This window comes from Penicillium robsamsonii, assembly GCF_028829455.1.
Source record: "Penicillium robsamsonii strain IBT 29466 chromosome Unknown utg000003l_segment0_segment0, whole genome shotgun sequence".
NCBI classification, from domain to species: Eukaryota; Fungi; Ascomycota; class Eurotiomycetes; order Eurotiales; family Aspergillaceae; genus Penicillium; species Penicillium robsamsonii.
This window is the reverse complement of record NW_026643221.1, coordinates 5637382-5661649: the sequence shown is the minus strand read 5'-3', so window position 1 is coordinate 5661649 and position 24268 is coordinate 5637382. Positions and strand designations below refer to the sequence as shown.

The window sequence follows — 24268 nt, the reverse complement described above, 5'->3', positions numbered from 1 at the left end:
CAGTTTCTTGCTCGGGGTAACAATCCACTTGAATCCATGGGAGAGACATATCAAGTTCCGTTGTTTCTGTTCTTCTTCATAACCTCTTTCTTTGTTTCTGTTACTCTTCCCTGCTAGCCTTCCTTGACAAGTCGGCATTCGTATCCCTTCGTTATCCCTCTGCCCATTTTGTTTTTACATTGGTTTGACCCCCCCAGACACCCAACTTGGGTTTGTTTTGGTGCCTCCACCCTTTGACGCAGCATTCCTACCACGATCGACACGACTTTTACGCATTTACAGCGAATGCATCAGGACTCACTGGCAAACATTTCCAACCCTCCTAGTTATTAAGAAAGGTATGGTACCTGATCTCTGTGTCGCCTTTTGTCGTTTGTCATCAGCCGTGAACCCACCCGCCGATCAAGACTGGATGAACAAGCACTGACACGTCATAGACATCCTATATTGGTGTTTTATTACGATTGCATATTTCGTATCCTGAGCCACCAGCAAACCCAACGTCAGTATGGGCAACGGATCTGGTCAGCGGCCACTCTCTGAAGTGAGCCCCATGGCCCAGAGGCGCAATTCGCCTAGCTGGAACCAAGTTACCAAGGTACTGTCAACAAGACGTTTTGCATGTGATCAAACATGCTAACAGGAGTAGCAGACGCCGCATGGCGAATCGCCTGCATACGATGTCTCGTCTCTGAATCGCAATGCCTCTCCACGCCTCTTTTGGAAAGGTCGCGAATCTCCATCGCCATTTTCAAAGGGAGCCGAGAATAAAGCGCCATATGATCCAGAGGGGTGTTATTTCCCTGCAAAGCGCCCGTCGCTCGAAAATCTGAAACGCGTGTCCAAGGTCAAAAATCACAGCATGTTCCTCGAAGGTAGCCAAGAGTATGACCCGGCTTCAGTGGTTTTCCCTCAGAGACCTTTGGCCTCGGAGAGAACACCACAACGGGACAGCCAAATGAATGTTGCCAAGTCTCAATTCGATGAAGATACCACGTCGACTTCTCGGCCGTCATCCCCGAGCAAAGACCAAACATCGCCAAGCAAGTCCTCGCTGTCCAAAGGCAGCCGGTACGGCAAGGGATTTGACCCTCAGAATGATATCTGGTCCGAGTATGGCAGCACTGGGCATCGGCATGCGAAGAGTGTTACATTTGACCACGCCCCTCCTCAAATCAATGAATATGAAATGACAACCCCGGATCTCTCCTCGGTTGCGTCTGAGTCACGAGAGAACAGCTACGAGTCTGAGGAAGAGGAGGATCTTAGCTTCGAGGCCGAGTCATCCATTGAGCGTGATGATAGCTTTGACGCCTCGCTGGAAGATATCGAGAAGACCCCTGTTGTGTTGCCTGAAGACTGGCGTTTTATGAGCCCCAGCACAAACAGTGATGGTGAGCCCTTTATTGAAGACGTTGACGAGGAGACTACCGACGACCGACCTATCTCACGCGAAGGAGGGTCTTCTCAGCACACACGCGTCGAATCCCTCGACTCAAATGGCGAGCGACGTCCCCTCCCGCCTTTGCCATCGGTCAATCGCATTTCAGGTGCGCGTCCATCCTCGGCTGGTAAGCTCGCTGCTGCTTTTGAGCTAGGTAGCGCAGGCCAGCGTGTGCTCCCTGCACCTCCAGCTCCTGCCTCATATACTAAGTCTGATATACCTGGCGCTATGTCCCTAGAGGAGAGACTCCGTCTCATGAGGCTGCAGGAGAGAGACGATGATGAGACAGATGATGACCACACGGAAAACATTGAGGTACCCTTGGAGCTTCCTAGAGCAGATGAACACACAACAAAAAATGATACACACGCAGACGACGAGGCCAAAGAGAACTTCTTTTCTCCGCCTCGAATTTCTCGAGATTCAATCTTGCGAGGGATTCGCAACGGTGACAACTATGAGGATGACAGCTCCGATGACTCCCAAATTGCTTCCAGCCCCCAACATTATGACCATTATGACCCTGATATTCCTATTCCCTCCCTGGAAACCGATGACGATGACTCCTCCAGTGTAATAATTAAGCAGGAGGAGCGGGATGAAGATCTTTACTCTATCACGGATTATTATCAGAACATGTCAGACAACAGCTTGTCGTCCCGTGACCAGCGGGCCAAGTACGACGACGACAGCACTTACTCCCTACGCTCTGCTGCCGAAGCCGCCGACCGTGAACACGCTGGACATGGCAGCCACAAACAGGAATCTGAGCAGACTACCCCTAATGCTGAAAACCCGGCCGACGCCAAAAGCCCTGCACAGCCAGAAGAGGTTGCCCAGGAATACAAACAGCCGAATGCCCCCCAAGAGCAGTCCTTCGATATGGCGTCTATCCGTCAGTCTCTTGCACGCCCTATCACCCCTGAGATACAGCAAGACCAAGATTCCGAGCCCTCTACTCCAGACTCTGTCATTCGTCATCCGATCGACGATGATGGCGAGGACGAAGACCAAGGAGACCGAGAGGACGACCAGGAGCCAGAGCCGGAGCATGATGAGAGCTCGTCCGACGAGTCTGTTCCTGAACCTATCGCCACCATTCGAGCTCCTGGTGCTGGTCTTAAGACCCGACCCTCGCTGACACCTGCAGATATGCAGTCCATGGCTGCGACCCGTCGTCAGATCAGTGGCCAACACGTTCCACCTGTCCCCTCATTGACCAAGCAGATCTCCAATGAGTCAAACCCGTCGGATCGTGAACATAACCAGACTGACTTGCCACCGAAGTTGGCGTTGCCCACGGATCTCGCCCAACGACAAAGCAGTTGTTTGAAGCTTGACATTCCCTTCAGTATTCAGGAAGAAAGCCTCGGCTTTGGACTGGATAAGGAGTTTGATCGCGTTATTGAATCCCAAAAGGTTGCGTTTCACCTAGCCCTTTCCCAACCCCCTGGTTCTGTGCCGCCTTACCAGGCAACAGCACCAAAGGATCTCGCGACCCTAGGAAATAGTGCACACCCCGCTAACCCCGCTACCCACAAACAGAGAGGATATCTCATGAGACAGAACACCAAAGTTATCATTGCCAGCAGCCGTAACGAAGAAGAAGCCGCGCCTTCTTCCGAGCAGACTGCCCCAGACCCGCGCGGTACACGCTCTGCTGGATCTTCTCCACGCAAACCTAGCCAGCAGACCTGGACCACAGTCCCTTGGAATGGTTCGCCGCGCCGCGCAAGTATCAAAGCTGCTACCGGTATCCCGAAGAAAAAGCCTGTCCCTGGTGCTGGTGGAGTCCCACCTCTCCCTGGGCAACCAAGCAATGTTCAGGAAGCCCCCGCGACCATTGAAGAGAACGAGCCAGCGATCCCCGAATCGTTCGAAGATGGCGAAGAGCGCGGCCGTTTGTTTGTGAAGGTCGTAGGCCTCAAATATTGTGACCTTCCTCTCCCACGTGGTAAGACTCAATCACACGACCGAAGGCACTTTACTGTTACTAATCCAGTTTTAGGTGAACGGTCATACTTTGCACTGACTTTGGATAATGGATTGCATTGTGTTACCACCTCCTGGTTGGAGATGGGCAAGTCTGCTCCCATTGGACAGGAATTCGAACTCATCGTCCAGAATGACCTCGAGTTCCAGTTGACCTTGCAGATGAAGATTGACGAAAGCAAGTTCCAAACCCAAGAACCCGCATCATCCCCATCACGTCAAAAGGCGTCGGCCCTCAGCCGTGTGTTTGCATCCCCACGCCGACGCAAGGAGCTTGACATAAAGCAACAAATGCAGTCGCAGGAACAGAAGGCCAAGGATGTCAATGCCCCTGTATACGAGCGGCTTCGCAACCTGGTTGCGCGTGATGGTAGCTTTGGTCGCGCGTATGTGGCTTTGAGCGACCACGAGCAGCAGGCCTTTGGCCGTCCCCACATTGTTGATGTTGCTTGCTTCAACGAATGGGCAGTTGAGGAACAAATGAGCAGCGTCAAGAGCAAGAAGAGTGCGACTAGCATCAATACTCAGCGCAGACCACCATACAAGATTGGAAAATTGGAAGTCCAACTGCTCTTTGTGCCTAAGCCCAAGGGCAGCAAGGATGACGACATGCCGAAGAGCATGAACGCCTGCATTCGCGAAATGCGTGATGCCGAGAGTGTTGCAGCTCGCTCTTGGGAAGGATTCCTTTCCCAACAGGGTGGAGATTGTCCAGTAAGTGCTTATAAACTCTTCTGTCGGCGACAAAATACTAATCAGCTACAATAGTACTGGCGCCGCCGCTTCTTCAAGCTTCAAGGATCCAAGTTAACGGCCTTTCACGAAACAACACGCCAACCTCGTGCTACAATCAACCTAGCCAAGGCCTCCAAGCTGATTGACGATCGATCCTCTCTGCTTCAGAAGGAGACCAGCACGAAGAGTGGCTCTCGCCGCAAGTCTGCCTTCGCCGAAGAAGAAGATGGCTACATGTTTGTTGAGGAGGGATTCCGTATCCGCTTTGGTAATGGTGAAGTGATTGACTTCTACGCGGATAGCCCCGCAGATAAGGATGGCTGGCTTCGAGTCATGTCTGAAGCTGTTGGAAAGGGCTCTACCTCCGGCAATGGTGCACTCAAGCCCTGGGCTGATCTTGTGCTCAAGCGCGAGCGGAGCATGAAATCCAGCAATGACACTGCTCCTCGTCGTCCACCCAGTGGGATTCCCACAGCACCTGCCCGGGTCCCATCTCCTGTTCGGAGCCGAAACAGTGCATTGGTTGGACCACCTCCATCTTCTGCGGGATCTGGGGCGCCAGCGCCTCAATCCCCCCGTCCTCGACACAAGCACACCCACTCTCAACCCGAGATGGGTAGTGTTGAGGCGCGTCGACAGAAAACCCGCTCTCTCATGTTCTGAGCAATGATCTGAACATGAGTAAGTTCTCAAGCACAGATCATCCTTCACTTCTTCTGTTCATGATGCCAGTTGTCACAATAACTACTCTTTTTTTTTTGTGTCTCGGAGGTCTCCCAGTGAATTTCTATTCTGATTTTTGTTTTCCGTTTTGCGATGCCAGTCACTTGATTTCTTTTTTTTGTTCTTCCTTTTGCAGGACGTTCCTTCATGGTGTTGGTGTATGGTGCAACTCGTCTTACTGACTTTTCCTTTTCTTGTCAAATTATCTTTTCTTGCGAGCGGAAGGGGGAATATGGCAATTGTACGATTCAAGACCTCATAGCACAAACGATTTCCTTTTGATTTTTTTTTTTTCCATTGCTTCCTATTTCTCTTCTTTTCAGCCATAATTCTACTAAAATTTCATTTTTGTTCATGTTCAAAGGATCTCAGATTCTCTCAAAACCCAAAGTCTTCAAAAGCTTAGAAAAGCTCGAGAGTCCAAACGTCACCTAGCCGAGTATTTGATTCTCCTAGTCCTCCATGAACCACGATACTACCAGTATCAAGGACGTCCCCATCAAACCAACCCCGTGGATCAGGACGCTCGTCTCCCTGAGCCTCAACCTTCGTCCATAGCTTGGTCTCAACATCAAACACCCACACGTCACCCAACATCTTCCCCGCCCCCTGATGTCCCAAGGAACTAGGATCCCGCTCCCCAAACAGGGTGACCAAGTACCCACGACCAGAAACAATAACGGAAAGCAAAGCCGCCACACTCCGCGGTGATGGACCAGTCACACCGTCCGAAACAAACGAGTGGGAGCTCCACATATTGGCTCCAGGTTCATAAACATCTACCCTACCGCCCTGCTCCCGCTCCCCATCAAACCCATTCATCCGGTACAGTCTGCCCTGGACAAACGCAATAGACGTCCCACCACGCGGGGGATCCGGCGCCGGAGCAAGTTCTGTCCATTTCTTCTGGGATACACTGAACGCCCACAGATCGGATAGACGGCCGCTCTCTGGACAGCCTGCGTGGATGAACACGGTGTCTTTGCCGTCACTGGCCGTGCAGTGGTAGCTACGGGCTGCTGGGATTGATGCTGGGGCTGATGAAGATGGTGCTAGGAGTGACCATTTGTCTGTGCTAGGGTCGAACTCCCACATTCCGCCGTTTTCGTCTATTGGTGACATTGCTGTGCCGCCTCGTCCGGAGAATAGGTACATTTTGCCATTGAGGGTTGTTGATGCGGTTCCTACTCGACGTGAGGGGGATTGATTGGTTGGTTTGGTATTTAGGGTTGCGGCTATGGGGTAGGTTAGTTGTGTGTACTGGTATCAGGGTTGTCTGATATTGCTTGTGGATAATATAGAGAAACTCACGGTTTCCAAGTGAAACAATGTGAATGTCATTGTCTCTGGGTTCTCGCGGCCGCAACTCCCCGCCAAAGATGTAGACTTGTCTGTCAATGATGGAGACTACTTGCGAGGATCGCTGTAGGATCTCCGACTCGAAAATCTTGGTCCATCTTGCTTGAATGGCTGCCATGATGGAACCGGGGTGGCCTCGGCTCTTGGAAGATATGGAGACTACAGGGATCTTATATAGGGGTTTGGACCAGGACTCTGCGGATGTTATCAATTCAAAGTAGTCTTATTGGTTTGAATAATTGGGGCTATGCTCTGATTTTGTTGAGGTGAGGACCTTGGTGGGCCATGTTGACGCGGGGTTTATCTTGAACGACGATTTGGCCAAATTTGACGGGGTTTTTGTGCAGAAACTTAGTAATCGCTAACTAGGAAATGGTACGGTCATCGTCTGCCGTATAAAGTCCGTTCCCAGACTAGCACGACAGACGGCTTGATTGTTACGAATATCTCTCCAATAGAGCCCCAAGGCTGGTTCGGCAAATCTTATGGCAACCCGGAAATTCCGATATGGTCAAGATGGTTAAGCTCATATTGAACTTCGAGAGGATCAACCTCCTTATTACACTCTCTGTTTGGCCTATTCCCGTAATAAATTGAAGTCGGTGATTTGGATTGTTCCTGTGGTCTTTTCGGAGATACCGAAGTCATTCCGATATATTTTGTGCGGCCATCTGGGAAAGTCTTTTGTGGCAGAGGATGTTCGTGCTTATCTCTGGCCGATTCCTCCAGAATGGATAGATTCTCAACTTTGATCAATTAGTTGAACATTCTACCATCTCGCAAAGGCGGCATTCTCTCGAGAATAATGGGCACTGGAATTTATCTTGAGGGCAACATATTTCTCTCTTAACCAGCGCTATCTAAACCAAGGATTAGCTGCCATTACTTAAGATGAGTGGAGAGTACGCAGAGAACAAACTAGTTCAGATCCAGAGACAAGCCAGATAGTCGAGTTACCACCGTAACCGAATTTGGTTGCGAGTTGATACCAGTCATTAAGAACGTCCCCTAAACGGGATAGAATCGCGCAGGATCAATGTCACTATATCTTTCGTCCGTACCTTTCGTCCGTTCCTCCCCGTAGAGAATTAGTTTGCAACATATAGCTACAAGGGTACTCGAGTTGACAGGAAATATCCAAGAACAATAAATATGCCAAATCCCAGCTACAATCCCCAATAGCCACATCGCCTCCCTAAACCGCTGCATATATCAGAGCCCTGCTTTGAATGCGAGATTATAGATGGCGTATGCATGGCACCATTAATTATGTGATTCCATCTATTGTAAATACTGCTTACCACCACCAAAACTGTGCATTTATCAGCATTTTCCATGTCAGACGAATATTGCGTGCTAAATCTGACAAATGACACCCACCCCGCAACATATACTGTATATAAAGAATCCATTATCATCCCTAATTCTGGGTATTATCTGTTCTAATCTCTGTTAACTAACTCAACATGGCTTCTGCAGCTGTCCAACTTCCCAGTTCTCATGGCTCTCTGACTTCAGAAAAGCCCGGAGTCTCCGTCTCCGAAAAGCCTCACCATGTCCAGACTATACTTAACTACTTCAAAGAGAACGAGGATGGCTCTCCCCCAGCACCATCGTACGTTGGCAGACCGGAAACCTACGACCGACCTGTGTATCCTCTCGCTGCCACCATCCACGATATCAGCGGCCACGAACTTGACTACAAGCTCGACAGCCATGGATTCCAACTCTACTATCATGAAAGCCAAGAGAAGGACTTTCTAGACGACGAGAAAATCAAGACGGCATATTACGCGGAAACAGAACAGCTCCTAAAAGACGCGTACGCAATTCCCAACCCCCGGAATCTCTTCAAATAAGACTAATAATAACCCGAACAGCACGGGTGCCTCCCGCATCTTCATCTTCGACCATACCGTCCGCCGGTCCCAAACTGATAAGTCCATCGGTGCCCAGCTCCGCGGACCTGTACAACGCGTACACGTCGATCAATCCTATAGCGCATCCAAGAGCAGAGTCCCCTTCCATCTCCCAGACGAGGCACCCGAGCTTCTCAAGGGCCGATACCAGATTATCAACGTCTGGCGTCCGATCAAGACAATTCTGAAAGATCCACTGGCTGTGGCGGATGCACACTCGGTGCCAGATAGTGACCTTGTGCCCCTCGGGCTCATATACCCGGACCGCGAGGGCGAGACATACTCCGTCAAGCCGGATCCTAATATCAAGTGGTATTACCGCTACGGTCAGACTCCGGACTTGGTGACACTTATCAAGTGCTTTGATTCCAAGCTTGATGGAAGAGCTCGTCGTGTGCCTCATACTGCTTTTGTGAACCCGGAAACGGAACATGAAGCCGGAAGAGAGAGTATCGAAGTGCGAGCGTTGGTTTTCCATCCTGATGATCGTGACTAGATTGGATCTCCAGAGTGGATTTGATGGGTTGTTGTCTTTGGACATTTTCGCATTGCTTTGGAAGAACTAGATTGATATGATCCTGAGTTGTTGATTTAATTATTTGATGAATTGCTACTTATGAATACCTTGCCGGTTCTTTTGCAAATCGTATCTGAGTCGCAATTGAGGGCAAATGAATAAGTATAACCTAAGACCAAGTTATGTGCCGATATAGATCGTACGTCTATCCCCACGCTGCAGGGGTTGATCGACACCCCACAATACCCCAAAGGCTTGGCTGATCTGACCATGTACGTATCATTCTGCAAACTGGCGAGTATCGATGAAACTGTCAACAATGAGATAATGGCTCTATATAATTATTAAACATGGTCTAAGGTATTAATACACAATGCATACAATATATATCTAATCTTTCCACCTTATTTCTCCACCACGGCCTGCTTCCAAGAGCTGGCAACCTTATTCCAATATTGTTCAGGATGAAGTCTCATATGGCCGACATGCGAGGAACCCTCAAACATCTCAAGATCAACCGCGTATCCCAAGGTCTTGGCATGAGCAACATTCTCCTCCAAATCCTTGTAACCAATAATATCATCTTCCTTGGAGTAAAGGTAAACTCTGCTAGACTCGGTCGTGACACAGGCCTTGTCATTTATGATGCGGTCCGCCCACACACCGGAAGCCTCCACACCGCGCACGACTCCCCACAGGTAGTTCGCCCAGAGGAAAAGATACCACAAACCATGGGTGATAAGGAAAGGCCAAGGGAAGAATTTGGCCGTGCCGACCGCCATAGCACGCGACCACCTGACAGCCTGCGACGCGAAGTGCAGACTTCCGGGCGTGGAATCCAACACCATGAGCGGGTGGGGGAATGGCTTGTCTGCGCCGTGGCGACGCTGATATGCGATAATGGTAGCGGCTGCGAAGATGGCGCCTGTATTTGACATGGCGTGTACGAGCAGACGTTCCTTTTCATTTCCGTCGCCGGTTGGCGTCGGGAAAATGGTGTCGATGACTGGTATCATGGCCTGAATTCTGGCTTCCTCGGGTTGGTTGGTAGCTTGGAAGGTGCGTGATAGAATGACGATGATCCGCGCAGATGGGTAGAGCTCATGGTAGCCGTCGGAGTATTTGGTAACGTGTTTCGGCATGCCATCGCCCCAGCCGGAAATGAGGATTGTTGTTGGCTCGTCGGCCGGGGTTGGCTTGGCCTTTTCATGGCCATTGCGAAGGTATACACGGTCAGATATCGGGGTGAAGCCCGGGAATGGAAGCGGTTGTGGAGCCATTGTGAAAGTGTGCTGTGAGTTAGGCTGCTCAAGGGGATATAGCCTTGATCTAGTTTTAATTCAAAGTGCAGGTTTAAGTCTTTCGCTGGCTCTGTCTTGTTATATGCTAGCATTATAAAAAAAAAAAATAGAAAAAAAGAAAATCTCCTTCGGTGACTGACACCCGAAATGGAAGTTATTCCGGTGCAGGCGATATAACATTGGTCGATAACAACGGTTGAGCCAATCTATTCATGATATGTGGGGTCGTTGGGAATAGAAAGGACTTGGCAGATGAAATGGTTGGATACCTCGGTAATTGCCTCATTGGGCTGATTCATATGAATGCATAAAATAAGCATGGACAAGTCTTGAAAATCTCCAAGGTTAAATACTTGTACAGGTTAAATGTTTGTAGAGATTGTCATTTTGAGAATTTTTGAGACTTCAAGATCATTCTTGCTCTGATCTCTTTATACAATGCACATAACATGTACTGAGTATGTAGATATCAGATCTAAGCATAATTCTTGTCTCCACCCCGAAAAAGCCAAAACCTTATCCCCGAACCAAACCCGAAGCCCTGGAGACTTGGAACTGCTCCACATCAAGTCTGGACCCTTGCATTCCAAGCTTTCTCTTGTACATATTTTATTCAAAGTTATGTACATAATATATTTTTAACGTTCGAGACTTGTCGAACCTTGAGAATTGAGATACGAGAGTGCCGCTAGACCGCTCGACCTGATGAGAATGAGGTGGGCGTCCTGCCCGAGGCAAGCCAAGCCCTTGCTCAACCCGACTACGCCATAGGAACAATGCTGCCCTGATCGTCCTTCCCACCCTTCGGCTCAGAATGAGGGCACACAAACATGTCACGCCAAAGAGCAATTCGCATGGTCTAGCTGCCATGCAAACCATCAAGGTAGGAGCGTCGCACACCAAGAAGCGCTGAGCTCGAGAAAACATCTCCAAGCCCACTTGACCCGGCAACGATGATATTCTCGGGATTAACACCCTCCATATACTTTTCAAAAGTTGTTCATGATCGAATCCGTAGAGCCGACTCCGTATGGGGCTTGTCAGGTCAACCAGAAACAGTGATGGAACTCAACTGACACCGCTAATTGTACTGGCAACCATCAGCCCACGAGACATCATTCAAAAGTGGCTAAAGCATCCAAGGACACGGCTGGACTTTGTCACCCCGATTTTACCAGTTTACTTTCATCCTCAATCTCCCACCCCGCCGTATTCGCATCAGGCCAATTTGGTGAATCTTCAGTTTCAGCGAATTCTTTACGGCCCCCAAGCCCCCAAACCCTTCCAAAAATCGGAGATAACCTGACGACCAAAGCATATATACCTCTGATCGCGACAGAGGAATCGGCTCGCTCACAAACCCAGTCGACCGAAATGGTAGTCTTAGTACAAGCGCCCCCCGACCAGCCTCAGAGCCCGATGGACCATGTCAGAGTGGATGCTATTTGAGCATTCTCCGTCGCTCGCCTGGCTCGAACATTCTGGTGGCACAAAGGAAAGGCCCCTAACAATCGATGTGGTCATAACAATCGAGCGGGACACTCGCCTGGTCAATGAACAACTGTTTAAATGTGGTAGAAACGGAGGATGTCTTTCTTCACGACCTTTCAGCCTTACGGCTTTGAGCTTGCTTGTATAAGGTGTCGTCTTGCTTTTGGAGGATCTTTCACCGAGCAGCGATCTCCGCCCACGAGAGAGAGCGCATGTTTCGCTCTGCATGACCAAGAAACTCCAGTCTCGTTTCCCCCGGTGGAACGAGAACTTCATCGGCTCAGCAGTCCACTACTCTCTTCGAGCGCTCTATCCGTGACAGCTTCGATCGAAACATTATTGTCCCGTCCCGGAGGCAAGCTGCAATCTACTTTTGGGGGATATTCAGAGTTGGCGGTGAGGCCAAGTTATGGCCCATGAGATGGATCTTACCGGGTCGGATTTGGAAACTTTTGGTTACGTTGGTCGATATGAAAAGGCTTTTCGGGCCCGAGGTGTTATAAAAGATCTGCGAAACTGATTGCCGAAGACCTCCACCGGGTGGAGTCCTTACAAGGAAGAGTGGAACTGGCGGAATAGGCCTATAGGGCAGCCCAGTGGGGACTGGGTCGCCGGAAGCCTCCTCGTCGTGTAGCGTGGCGACTTGCTCAGTCTCTAGTCAGCTTCGTACCCCCTGTGGATTTTCTCTTTCATCGGCTCCGAAAGTTGCACGAGGACTGTGTTTGGCCCGTCTCGGCTGTATGGGCAGCTTTGGGTGCTTGGTGAGGTCGGCTCTTCCCCTGAGGCTGAGGCTGGGAAGACGTCGATGCCTTGGGAGAAGCCATCTAGGCCTTGGTCGTCCGTTAGTTTAGAGGAATTGGTGCTCCGCAGCCTGGAGAGGGCGTTTGCGCCTCGTTAGAGCAGCCCAATTCATTCAAACTTTCAGCTTGAAAGTATTTCACCAGTCAGGCGCAACTTTGCTACCATCTCGATATACATATGGAGTAGCTAGCCTAGTATCAACATGTATATTTCCTTGGTCCATAATCAATCCATGATCTTGTACACGGCTTTCGCGAAGAGAGAACATAATTTAAAAATTTATCACTGTAATGAGAGCTGTCTAAGTGAGAGCTGTAGAATGAGGATCTCTTTTCTAAGAGCCACCGCATGGGTAGTAAGTGGTGAAAAGACTTCCAGATACTGGAGGGTGACCGCGAAGTCTCCCATCCAAGTATCAATCGAACTAAAGGACTCAAAAGTCAAGGCAGCATTGTTTCAAAAATTCCCAAGCATGCCAGGAGCTCGCTTGAAGTTAGTCACGTTGGTAGTTTTCAACTAGCAAAAACACGATCTCGGATGTCTCCTCACTGATACGTGTAAAGCCCGTGCACTAAGATGGAGAGGAAAAAGAAGAGGAAGAAATTTGGGGCTGGGCAGGTATTTATAAGTTTCCGGTGGCTGCAGCCAGCACAAACGGAGGTAGGTGACGCGGGCCTTTGTTTATATATCGACGAGACGCAATATATTTGACAAACGTCTCTATATTCTACAGTTCCAGGGCCTTCCTAATTGGGTACGAGAATTCTGCCATTCCGCATTAATCATGCAGGGGTCTACCAATCCCATAAATTAAATAAGGATATACGGAGTATACGTTTTGAACATTGGACAGAAAATTGGAAAAGGGTGCCCTGCCAGAGCCGAGAACTCGTATGAGTAATGAAAATGGGATACAAATGGAATTAATTAAATACACTTAAACCCGAAAATAACACCTTGCAATCCCCCCGGAAGTTGATAGAAGTTTCCAAGTTGATTAAGCCCGTATTACTGCCGATACAAGGGTTGTGGCGTGCATTAAAAGTACGAGTTCTCGCTCCGAGCCAATAATGGAAGAAATCTCGATGGAATAATGCCCGAACATTGGAATGTCGGGACCTCCCAAAAGGAAGAACTTGCATAACCCCTATTCCATCTATCCCGAATAATTTGACCTGCAAGGTAATTCCAGCGCAAGACCCTAAACTCCCCCAACACTTTTCGAGATCGTGCAATCCAATAGCTCATAAATTCACATACCTCACTCTCTAGACAACTGGACAACATACAACTGACTCGAAACACTCCAACCATGCAGCCACCCCAACTGCCCTGCAACTGTCTCGCCCGGACAACAGAAACCCTGGGCTGCTTTCCAGACCTCTCGACCAGATCTCCAACAGAAACCTACCGCATCCCTCTAGATGAGGTCCTCTCCCTCGGAACAGCTTTGGTCGAGCACTGGGAACTATTGCATGGCTGCACTGTAACCGATACACATCTGGATACAAGCATGCTGCGGGCAATGATGGAGGCTGCGGTAAAGACGCTCACGCTGTACGAGGCGGCGGTTGAGTCCATACTGGGAGGCTGGGGCAAGGAGTCGGATGGCGGGGGAATCGGTATGTGCACTCTCGGCCCGAGATCCACTTCAACTCACGGGTCACGGTAGATCACTCCCCACCGAGCAACGGGGATACTGTCGAAACAAAGCCTACAGTAGTTGTAACTGAGGTACCGGTATATTTTGGGGCCATGGAGCTAGATCGCCAGGAAAAGACGATTGCGGCGCGTGAGACTTTGCGTCATGCTGCTATGCGGTTGGGGAAGATGCTGCAGGATATCGAGGATATGGGGGCTAATCCGGGAAATGAACAGGCGAGACAGCTTAAATCTCGGTTGTTTCGAATCCTGGGAAGACTCAACAGTTAGGATCACATGCTCCTGTGTCTCCTAAGAAAACATTTATTTCTCAATGAGTTTCCTCGGAATACACGGCTCATCTTTTTTCGCCTTTACGCGTTTCACTTAAACATCTTCATCTTTTGCGACATCTGGACTTTATGTTATTCTTCTCTTTTCGATAAAGCCAAGCGACCAATGGCACTGAATGGCTAGGCAAATATCACGCCCGAAAGCCTCGATTGTTCCGTGTCAGGGCTACTCCTGGTGAACTGCCGTGGCTTTCTCTCTGTCATTGTCGTCAAAGTGACCCATCCCATCAGGAGCAAGGCGTTTTCCATGACGACCAATCTGGTGCCAAGGCAAATCGAACAATGTCTCCATTGACTCAAGACTTCTTCCCGCAGTCTCAGGAACAAAGAACCAAACCCAGAGCAGACCCAAGATGCAAACCGCCGTGCAAAATACAAAAAAGCCGTAATTGCTCATCGCGATGATCATGCTGGGAACAGCCTTGGTGTTACCGAATTGATTCGCAAAATGTGTACACATCACAATCGACGAGCCAAGGGCACGTAGCCGACTGGGATAAATCTCCGCGTTGACCAGATATTGGAACGAGTTCCAGCCAATTGCCCACCCAAAGCCAGAGAGATAGATTGCCGCGACTGCGCCGATGCCCGCTTGTTTAGCAGAGCCCGTTATCGCACTTGCACCATCCTCGGTAACATGGGCTGAGGCAGGAACCTTTGCCAGATAAATGGCAATGTAGCAGATGGTAAGGGCCTGCAAGACGATTCCCGTGTAAAGGGAGCGACGACGGCCGAGGAAATCAATAAGGAAGAATGCAGAAATATAGGCAGAGACAAATTTGACAACGCCCAGGATGCACGTGGCGAAAAGCTTTTCACTTTGACCAGTTTTTCCAAGCGCCGCAAAAAAGCTCGCTCCATAGATGGTAATCGCCGACGCGCCGGACCATTGCCCGAGCAGTTGCGACATCACGCCCAGCATCAAGCGGTAGCGATTCGCTGGGATCGTGACCAGTTCCTTCAATTTCCCCCAGAATGAAGATCCACAACTGCTTTCCTGTTCGCTCTCTAGTTGAGAGCGAACTTCAAGCATCTCAGACACGATGCTTGGATGATCGGCTGGAAGCTGACGCAATATGCAAAGATTCTTGAGAGCTTGTTCATGCTTTCCTCTCATAGAAAGAAAACGAGGAGTCTCCGGAACGGTCCAAGACACAAGGAAGATGATTCTGATATCAAAGATCTGGTCAGTCTATCAGAAATATGGTAACTCTTGTGGAACTGACTTACCCTGAAAATATGATGTGAATAGACTGTGGAATTACCCACTGGGACCGAGAAGAATCGGAGATATTCTCAGAGCAGCCCCAATTCGCAAAATAGGCAATCATAACACCGAGGTACACGGCGCCGGCAAAGATGTTAGTCAACATACCCCGAATTTCCTTCGGAGCGACTTCTGCCAAATATGTCGGGCCAACCACCGTGGTCATACCAACGCCAATACCGGCAATCAAGCGGCCAGCGAGAATCTGCCCGATGCTGCCAAAGCTGGTAATGACAATAACAAAGCCGACGGCCCATGTAACTGTGAGAACCTGGAGTGTTCTTACACGACCGATTCGATCACACAAAATAAATGCTAGCAATGCGCCACCAATTGACCCAAGCTGTACCATACTTGTGATATTTGATTCGCGGTTGGCGATCTCCGACGCAGAGCCGGCGTCTAATGGAAATTCGCTTTTGAAGCTTTTGAGTGAGATCATGCCGCCAACGAGACCCTCGTCAATTCCTCTGCCTGCTCCGAGGACACCTGTTGCTCTTCTTTAGCGCTGAATACGGAAGGGTTAGGTGTATGCGCACCGAATATTCCCACAGACCAAAAGAGATGGCGGTTGAAGACCTCCTTAGGAGTGTCTGTCATCCGCAGACGATTGAGAAACCCCATGTTAACGGTAGTGATCTATATATGGACACTATGGGAATGTATCAAAAACTGTGGAGGTTATGTTGGCAGTCGACGGAGTTGAGGTATACCAGCAGAATTGAAGCAGCACATTTGCGCTTTTATACCCCCTCGGTGTAGGACAGTCTCTTCCAGTAACAGAATGTCATATGCGGGGATTAAGAGGGGCCATTAATCGGTCCCTCAGGTTCTACAGCCTGCCCCGAAAGCGAAAGGGTGACCAAATATGCTTACAGTCTACCTTTGGTCTATGCCCGAAGGAGCTGCCAAGTGCACGACCCACAACAATGTCCTGGCGTATCCTGCCCATTATCGTTGGTTTACCGTATTCTTGGCGAGAATATATACATATCTCTAGCGTGGGATTCCCCGCACTGTTCGTATTTGTGGGGACTACGGGGGATGATAGTCCGGGGTAACGGGGGTTGGTTGTCCGGGGAAAAATCACTAGGTCAAGGTGATCAACGTTGTGCTGTCCGACAACATATCGTTACAGTGTAAGCTTCAGAATATTGCTAATAGTCCTGATTAAACCAGTTTAGCGCATCCTCGACAGAAACGAATTGCAAAAGTCCGAATTCAAAATGTCCCTTGCCATATTACGGCAGGTTTTTGTGTCCATCGCGCCAATCTATGTACATGCCCTCATAAGCATGAGACTATTTCTCAATTCCAAAGCGATGGTTTTCTGGACTTAGTATATGCCCTACTCCAAAACACCTATCAACCGCATATAAAATTTCTGTAGGGCGCACCGCCGTGAGTAGTGAACTTACGTTTGGCATGACTAGAATACTCATGATCTTTTCGACTCAATTATATATCTATACAATTGCTGTCTCTTCACATATATTGTATTCCCATATGACGTCATCGTAGGAAAATGTGCCAATGTGATGTCATTTCTTTCATGACTTGCCAAAGAGCCATCGAAATACCTGATACTTTCATCTTTTTGCCCAGTTAAATATGCAAGGGCCAAACTTGCCATGAAAGTCGCAATTCCCCGGAAACGGTCTACCTTCGTACCGTCATCCAACAAACGAGTCTCACGGGCATGTGCATCATGTCATCAGCGAAAACAAAAGTGTAATGGCAGAACTCCAAGTTGTGGCCAATGTGAAGAGGCGAAGACTCCATGCATCTATCCGCTAAAGTCGCGTGAAAAAACAATCAAGTAAGAATAACCAGAACTCATCTATCTGCATTGCCGGATGTGAAGTACTGCTCGACAATAACCAATATATCAATACCTATTTTCCATGCAATAAATTGGGACACGAGCTAAAGCGATTGCTAGGCAAATCCGAAGTCTTGAGGGAAAAGTGCAGGATTACGAGACTACGTTGAAAGAGGTAGTAAATCAGGCCGACGGCCAATCTGCCGAACGCATTAAACATCTACTCCAGAAGGTGAGGAGTTCATCACATTAAAGATACCAGGTACCTTGACCTTTGACTAATACATTTACTAGTACAACTCCAATTCAGACCATGCATTGAATGGAATGCCAGATGCGTCTCAGGACCAGACTGGGGGGTCTAAGCGATCTGGTTCCCCTTCTTCCATCGGGTCACTGGAAGCGGTCGATCGAGTTGAGGAAGACCTGAATCTAACAGAAAGCTCCCGGGCCACTGGTTATATGGGCAAGAGCTCAGAGGTTACGTGGATGGGCCGTGTGGAGGAAGAAACCGAACTGAACAGTCGCGATCGAACACCAAAAGCTAAGCCTGAAGATTACACCACCGACAAAGTCGCTCCATCCATGGTCAACTATCATATTGATGACCTGGGTATTGATGCACCCGGACCGGTACAAATGTATTGGGTGCCGCCTCAATCGGTGGCAGATCATCTGTTTGAAACTTATCTGCACGCAGTTCACCCGCATTTCCCTATCATCAACAAAACTCTGTTTGCCAGTCAATACAAAGATTTTGTCAATGACGTATCTTACGCGGGTGATAAATGGATGGCAATATTGAACATGATCTTTGCCATTGCAACGGAATACTTATATAACAGTGATGAGGCACATCGGGGGGATATCAAAGACCATCTCTTCTACTTAACACGAGCTCGAATGCTAAGTATGGGCGGTGATAGTCTATTCCAGCATCCGGATCTTGAGCAAGTGCAAGTAGAGGGGCTGGTCGCATTTCACATGCTATCGACAAACCAGATTAATAGGTGAGAGTCCATTGAGCCTTTTTCCTTACCGAATAAATCTAATAAATGTAGGGCATGGAGAATCTCAGATTTAGCAATTCGGTCCGCCATTACCCTTGGTATCAACCTGAAAAGCAGTTCCCTGAAAATGCCAGGCGTGGCGAAGGAGGTACCATGTCGAGTTTGGTGGTGTCTTTACACAGTCGAACATAAGCTAGGCTCGATGACTGGTCGGACAACCTCTATTTCGACCAACATGTATTCCGCTCAACTACCCCTCCCCTTTGACGAAGATCATTTGCCAGAAGAAGCAAATTCAGAGCTTCTTGATGACCTGCATATGAAAGAAAAACACGTGAACATGGCCATGACAAGCCCGCACCTTCGACACCCTGACTGCCAGCAGACTGAGGAAGCAAAAGCTGGGCGCTCTTGGCTTCAGAGCCTGCCAGTCAATACGAGTCTTTATTTCCTGTACTACTGTGATCTCACAGTTTTGAATCAAGAAATCCTGGACCGCGTCTATTCAGCCGGGAGTGCGTTAGTATCATGGGAAGATATCAAGGGCACCATTAAACGACTGAAGGAAAATGTCGATACGTGGCTATCGACTCTTCCACCCGGGCTGGACTTCACTTCTATGAGAGACGAAAAGCAGCAAACCTACTGGGCAAAGACAAACTTGGCATTCCACTATTATAGCACAAGAATCCTGCTAGGTCGGCCGTGTCTCTGTCGGTATAACCCAACTCGGAGTCAAGAACGACGGAAAAGTCTCGAGCAGCGGGGATTTAGCCACGACATGGCTATCATGACCCTGGAATCGGCCATGCACATGCTCGATTTGCTGCCCGACGAGCCGGATTCCGCGCATCTATATCAGTTCACCCCATGGTGGTGTTTCCTCCACTATATCATGCAGACAGCAACAATAATCATCCTGGAGCTGTCATTCGGCTGTGTGCATATGAAAGACCGAGAAAGCGATCTGGTTCAGTCAGCGAAAAAGTCCATCCGATGGCTGTACATGATGTCCATGCATTGCACGGCATCATATCGTGCATGGCAACTTTGTCAAAGTGCAGCTCGCCGGATGGTGTCTAGCATGGGATACGATGCCAGCGACATACCAGGATCTCCGGATAAGCAACCTGATGATCCCTGTGTTAATTCCGCTGGCCTTTCATCGCCTACACAGCTTAATCCAACAATGGACAGTGCGCATGTCTTACCTTATCACGGTCAAGGCCAATCATCCACTGTTCCTGTTACCGATCATGCTGTAAATCATTGCAATAATGACTTGGACCTCCAGGATTCTTTGCCATCTGGACTTTTATCCACCCCGAGTACCCAAGATCACACTGGAGGCGATGCACATTTCCCTTTGGACCCAATTAACGAAGCATTCATTCGTTATCTCTTCCCTTCGCTGGATGGAGAGGACAACCCGGGTAGTGCAAAACCTATATTATGATACAAGTGCATATTTGTTAGGAGAAATTCTCCTTGAATAGTGAGAAGCCTGTGCTCATGGCACGAGATATCACAGTGGGCCAACATATTGATTCCGACATCCTCGCCGGGATTGAGAACTAGGTCTTCGGAAGTGACGGCGTAGATAGAAGATGTACTTACTGGTTGCTACAGTAGTATCTGCGCTGGTAGTGACCATCTCGAAATTGATAAGTGTGCATATTTGTGCTATCGAGAGACGCCGAAAGCTATTGCAACATACACGGATGTTTCGAGAGGTGTGAAGATTATAAAAAGCAGGGTGAAGATGCATAATGATAGTTGTAACGGGCCCCCTCAGGTTGCCCTGTCGGGTCTATTGGGTAAGGCATCCTCCCAATTTAGGTCAACCTTTTGATGTTCCAGCCAGCAGATAAAATACAGGTTGCAAAAAAGCCCTAAACCCCATCCTTACCCTTTCCAGGCTTTCCAAGGGGATATTCGAGCAATATCTGATTGACATCCTAGTTTGTAAGAGCTGCTTCCACGGCAACCTTTTCTTCTGCACCTTTTCCTCTACGATTTTATCTACTTTTTGCTCAGGCGATTTCGCAAAATAAGCCTCTGCCATCTTCTCTAACGCCCGAACATTTTTCTCTCGTGTATCCTTTTGTCGAAACTTATATTTGGCGGTGATACGATTCGCTTTCTGCCGGATTGAAGTGTGATGGAAGACAAGTGAAGTTGGGGAGAGAACACTGCGTGGTAAGACCGTCGCCCAAACGGGTCTCGGACACATTTCCTACTTCTCAGACATCAAATTTAAAAATGCGCGGAAGAGTACAATATCATAAAAGGCAGTATATATGTTCTAATTTATTCACACTGTGCCAAGTATCCAAGAAATAAATATACAAAGGCCAGGTAACTATCCAACCCCAATTTCTGTCCCCAGAACGGACGATCAGTATTCCTGCTGATCGTTCCAGTAAGTAGTTCCAGATTGGACTTCACCAGTTGGCTCAAGATTCCACCTAAGCACCAACTTCACCCACTGCAACAAGTGACTCGCAATCTTGACATGTCCCACATCCGTAAGATGGTTCTTGGGGTTAATATCGTTATGTTGTAATAGGCCCTCTGTGGGGAAATAGTAGACGAAACCACGGTCCTTGAAGTGCTCATTGACCTGCTTGGTCTCTTCCTGGTAGTAAGTGCTACCTACCCACTTCTTGCCTTCTTTGGTGAAACTTCCCCATTGAGACTGTCGAGAGTTAGATTTGAGTTAGATGCAGCTAAAGCTGTACATGGAAGAAAGACATACCATGAGAACGATGATTGCATGAGGCCAGTTAGAGTGGATATCCTCTACCAACTCCACATAGGCATGGTAGTAGTCCCTGCCGGGGATTTCATTGGGGTGGCGGTGATCGTTACCGCCCATTTGGATGATCACAAGATCGGCCGGTTGCTCTGCTTTCACGTCCCATTTCTCAGGGCTGTGGTCATAGATTGCACGTGCTCGCGAGCCGGGGTCTGAGGCGCGGTGCCAGTACCAGCCCTGGGAGTGTTGTTAGTTGATGGTGGATTTCATAGTAGAGATGGGGGTGGCATACTACACCACGAGAGCCACCGTTGTAACATTGTTCATCCGCGAGACATACGCCGGGATAGGCCTGTGAGACTGTGTCAGCATATCGGGGCTTCGGGTTCGGGAATATTAAGGAGCGAGCGAACTGACTGTGATGCCATATTCGACATTGCCCAAGCCGTTAGCGAGGAGGAAAGACCACGAGGAGACGGTCTCGTAGGTGGCGAATTGCCCAGATGCAAGACTTGGGAATGGTTAGTTGCGTGGAAGACAATTGGCAAGATGCGAAGACTCACGAGCCGCCGATGATCTCAACTCTCTTTTCGAAGGTCGGAGCCTTAGTGATGACGGCGTCATTCGCGACGGCTACACCAGCAATTTGAACTGTATGAAGGGTAAGTTATGCACATATTGAATGGCTGGGAGAGACTTATCCAATGCCCCAATTTGTCACTATAATGCAGTTAGTATATAGATTGCCACCGGGGGTTGATGGAAGGCATACCTCTCATCTCAAACACATTTTTGTCGATGGGTTGATCATCATCTTTGAGCTCTGACCACGGTCCAACAAATTGATATGTTGAGTCGGCGGTGATGTTAGAGAATTGCCAGTCGAGAGAGCCCACCCTGTCAAGGTTTAGAATGAATACATGAACAGCAAGGTTTATACATACCGGTAAGCCACAAGAACACCTGTGTTGGTATTTGGGCCGAAATGGACAGCAAGCTAGAATGATATGAGCATGTGGACCCTTAAGATCGGAACGGAAGGGATGTACATACCTTTTCCCCAGAGAACTCGACTTTGATTCCCGGTGCACTGAATCCATTAGTAAACGCGATTATATACTAGAGAGTAACACGTACGACCACCCTATCCAAAGTTAGTATTAAGGTTAAGACGGGAATCCGGGGAAGAGGAGCCATGGGGAAGAGGCCCGGCGCCACGGGGAACATACAGGAAATGTGCTGGCTATCCCAACGACCTTTGTAAGATATCTCCGGAGCATCCGCTGGATAGTTCCTCCAAGAATTGTCCAAAGTCACTGGTTGTAACTGGCCAGGATACGCATTCTCTCTTACTTGACCGTTCTCGAGAATGGTGGCCGAGGCGACCAAGGCCCATGAAAGAAACGCTGTAACTGTTCCAAGCCGCATTTTGAAGAAGTGACAATGTTCCTACCCAGGTGCTTCTCCTGATACCATCAAGTTCTCCTGACTAAGGGGTAGATTCAGGCGGGAAACCAAAATTGCGTAACCTTGGCCACCTGGATGCCAAGGTATTGTAACTTGTATTACCACTGACAGCCCTAGAGAACCATATCTGATTTCTCACACTTAATTCTTAGAAAGTGGGTACAGGTCCACAGAGGCGTTAATACCGGTTCTAGAACCCAGCTAGGTAAAGAATACGTGTGTACGATGTTAAACATACCTATCTCCCGAGTATCATTGACGGGATGTAGAGACCCCCTGCTCATATCGATACGCCATGCAGGGGAACTTATGAAAAACGAACTCCGATCCCTGGAAACTTGCTCGGACTTTTTGACTTTTGGATGAAATTTATGGGTCGCCAAGCACCGAATTATTCCCATTCGATCAGACAATGACAGTTGCGGGAAGGAGATCCCCATAGGGCTTGGATTTCACTTTGCTCGGCATCACGTTCGTTATTCCCCTTGACTTTATATGCCGATTTCCTAGTCTTGGCTCTAGCAGGACCTGGGTAACCTAGACGGAATATAAAGGTTGATTTGGATAAAGTAACCAGTCCACGCTGCCCTACGTTGTCATGTGGTCAAAAGTGTACGTCGAGTGTCATTATCGCCAATTACAAATTCTAGAAGGACCCATTCTTTCAATAGTCTAGGAGGCGACGGACGGGACCTGAATAATTATTCCCACTTGGAACTAGAGCCAAGAGTCTCCTCCGCATTATTGACTGACGATCTTATTGAGTTACCATGTCTATTTAAAATCCCTTAAATCGAATAGTCGTGGTGTACATTCCAAAAAGGGACGGAATGTTAATCTGTTTTGTCTCTTTTAAATTATTGCTCCTGGTCACCATTCCTTGAAACGGTGTGTCGAACATGATATTCGGGAAGTTCGGGATAGGCGATCTTCAAGATCGTCACGGACTCCGAGTTTCAGAGAACGTTTACAATATATTCCATACAATATCCTACAACATAGGACGTACTCCCTATAAACGTATTCGCATCAATCAAAAACTCGGTTTCGTATTTGGCGGAAACAGGGGGTGTTCAAGTTTCAATGAAATTCCATCCCTTTCCTAGGCGGTTGGCTTTTCAAAAAAAAAAAAAAAGGAACTTAATTCGAAACATCTCTTCCGATTTGCCGCTGGGATTACCTTGGCCAATTAAATCCGATACCTGGACTCCGTGCTCAAAATGCCAAGCTCTGGCGTAATTGAGGCGGATATAGCCCACGGTTCACATGGGGGACATCCTCGCTGTTAATTGGTTTACTGGAATACTACTTTGACAATGGCACGTTAGGCGTCGTCAGCTTCTCTGCATTAATCGATAGCTTAATATATCTTCATGTTGAAGCCCCTTTCACTTTGTAGACATATGTAAAAGATATGAAGTATGCACTTTGCTCCCGTAGATTGATATCTATCTTACTTCGTACGCGTCACATCTAAATAGGGAATGGTAAACGAGAGACTTATCTTATAATTATGCATCGAGGTCTCATAAATCAGAAATATGTATAATTTACATGGCGTCATATTACAAGGGTGTGAAATTGGTATGTTATTTTCAAGCTCCACAACTTCATGTACACCCCGATGTTCACGTTCGCCTTCCCATTTCCGCTTGGCCAAGCGATCTT

At 48.4% G+C, this 24268-nt stretch overlaps 8 protein-coding genes across 8 annotated transcripts; 4 read left to right on the top strand and 4 right to left on the bottom strand.

Moving 5' to 3' along the window:
* Positions 1 to 508: 508 nt before the first annotated feature.
* Positions 509 to 4834, top strand: bud4 (uncharacterized protein; the record flags this gene model as incomplete). The annotated part of the gene is made up of 4 exons (XM_057231143.1): positions 509 to 598; positions 653 to 3398; positions 3453 to 4150; positions 4205 to 4834. 4 exons carry the CDS (start codon positions 509 to 511, stop codon positions 4832 to 4834), a joined length of 4164 nt encoding a protein of 1387 aa, XP_057086233.1.
* Positions 4835 to 5296: 462 nt separating this feature from the next.
* On the bottom strand, positions 5297 to 6540 carry N7447_006880 (Kelch repeat protein; the record flags this gene model as incomplete). Its single annotated transcript, XM_057231142.1, has 3 exons — positions 5297 to 6129; positions 6206 to 6475; positions 6528 to 6540. 3 exons carry the CDS (start codon positions 6538 to 6540, stop codon positions 5297 to 5299), a joined length of 1116 nt encoding a protein of 371 aa, XP_057086232.1.
* A 1179-nt stretch (positions 6541 to 7719) lies between these two features.
* On the top strand, positions 7720 to 8668 carry N7447_006879 (uncharacterized protein; the record flags this gene model as incomplete). Its single annotated transcript, XM_057231141.1, has 2 exons — positions 7720 to 8075; positions 8134 to 8668. The coding sequence occupies 2 exons, from the start codon at positions 7720 to 7722 to the stop codon at positions 8666 to 8668; spliced, it is 891 nt and encodes a 296-aa protein (XP_057086231.1).
* Positions 8669 to 9093: 425 nt separating this feature from the next.
* N7447_006878 (uncharacterized protein) lies at positions 9094 to 9969 on the bottom strand (the record flags this gene model as incomplete). Its single annotated transcript, XM_057231140.1, has 1 exon — positions 9094 to 9969. The coding sequence occupies one exon, from the start codon at positions 9967 to 9969 to the stop codon at positions 9094 to 9096; it is 876 nt and encodes a 291-aa protein (XP_057086230.1).
* A 3625-nt stretch (positions 9970 to 13594) lies between these two features.
* On the top strand, positions 13595 to 14214 carry N7447_006877 (Transcription factor; the record flags this gene model as incomplete). Its single annotated transcript, XM_057231139.1, has 2 exons — positions 13595 to 13904; positions 13955 to 14214. 2 exons carry the CDS (start codon positions 13595 to 13597, stop codon positions 14212 to 14214), a joined length of 570 nt encoding a protein of 189 aa, XP_057086229.1.
* A 228-nt stretch (positions 14215 to 14442) lies between these two features.
* N7447_006876 (uncharacterized protein) lies at positions 14443 to 16167 on the bottom strand (the record flags this gene model as incomplete). Its single annotated transcript, XM_057231138.1, has 3 exons — positions 14443 to 15445; positions 15507 to 16032; positions 16083 to 16167. 3 exons carry the CDS (start codon positions 16165 to 16167, stop codon positions 14443 to 14445), a joined length of 1614 nt encoding a protein of 537 aa, XP_057086228.1.
* Positions 16168 to 17174: 1007 nt separating this feature from the next.
* On the top strand, positions 17175 to 19831 carry N7447_006875 (uncharacterized protein; the record flags this gene model as incomplete). The annotated part of the gene is made up of 4 exons (XM_057231137.1): positions 17175 to 17362; positions 17486 to 17597; positions 17660 to 18375; positions 18427 to 19831. The coding sequence occupies 4 exons, from the start codon at positions 17175 to 17177 to the stop codon at positions 19829 to 19831; spliced, it is 2421 nt and encodes an 806-aa protein (XP_057086227.1).
* A 942-nt stretch (positions 19832 to 20773) lies between these two features.
* On the bottom strand, positions 20774 to 22561 carry N7447_006874 (SGNH/GDSL hydrolase family protein; the record flags this gene model as incomplete). Its single annotated transcript, XM_057231136.1, has 10 exons — positions 20774 to 21073; positions 21134 to 21370; positions 21426 to 21485; positions 21551 to 21644; positions 21697 to 21784; positions 21906 to 22030; positions 22078 to 22130; positions 22187 to 22223; positions 22271 to 22277; positions 22363 to 22561. The coding sequence occupies 10 exons, from the start codon at positions 22559 to 22561 to the stop codon at positions 20774 to 20776; spliced, it is 1200 nt and encodes a 399-aa protein (XP_057086226.1).
* Between the last annotated feature and the right edge of the window lie 1707 nt (positions 22562 to 24268).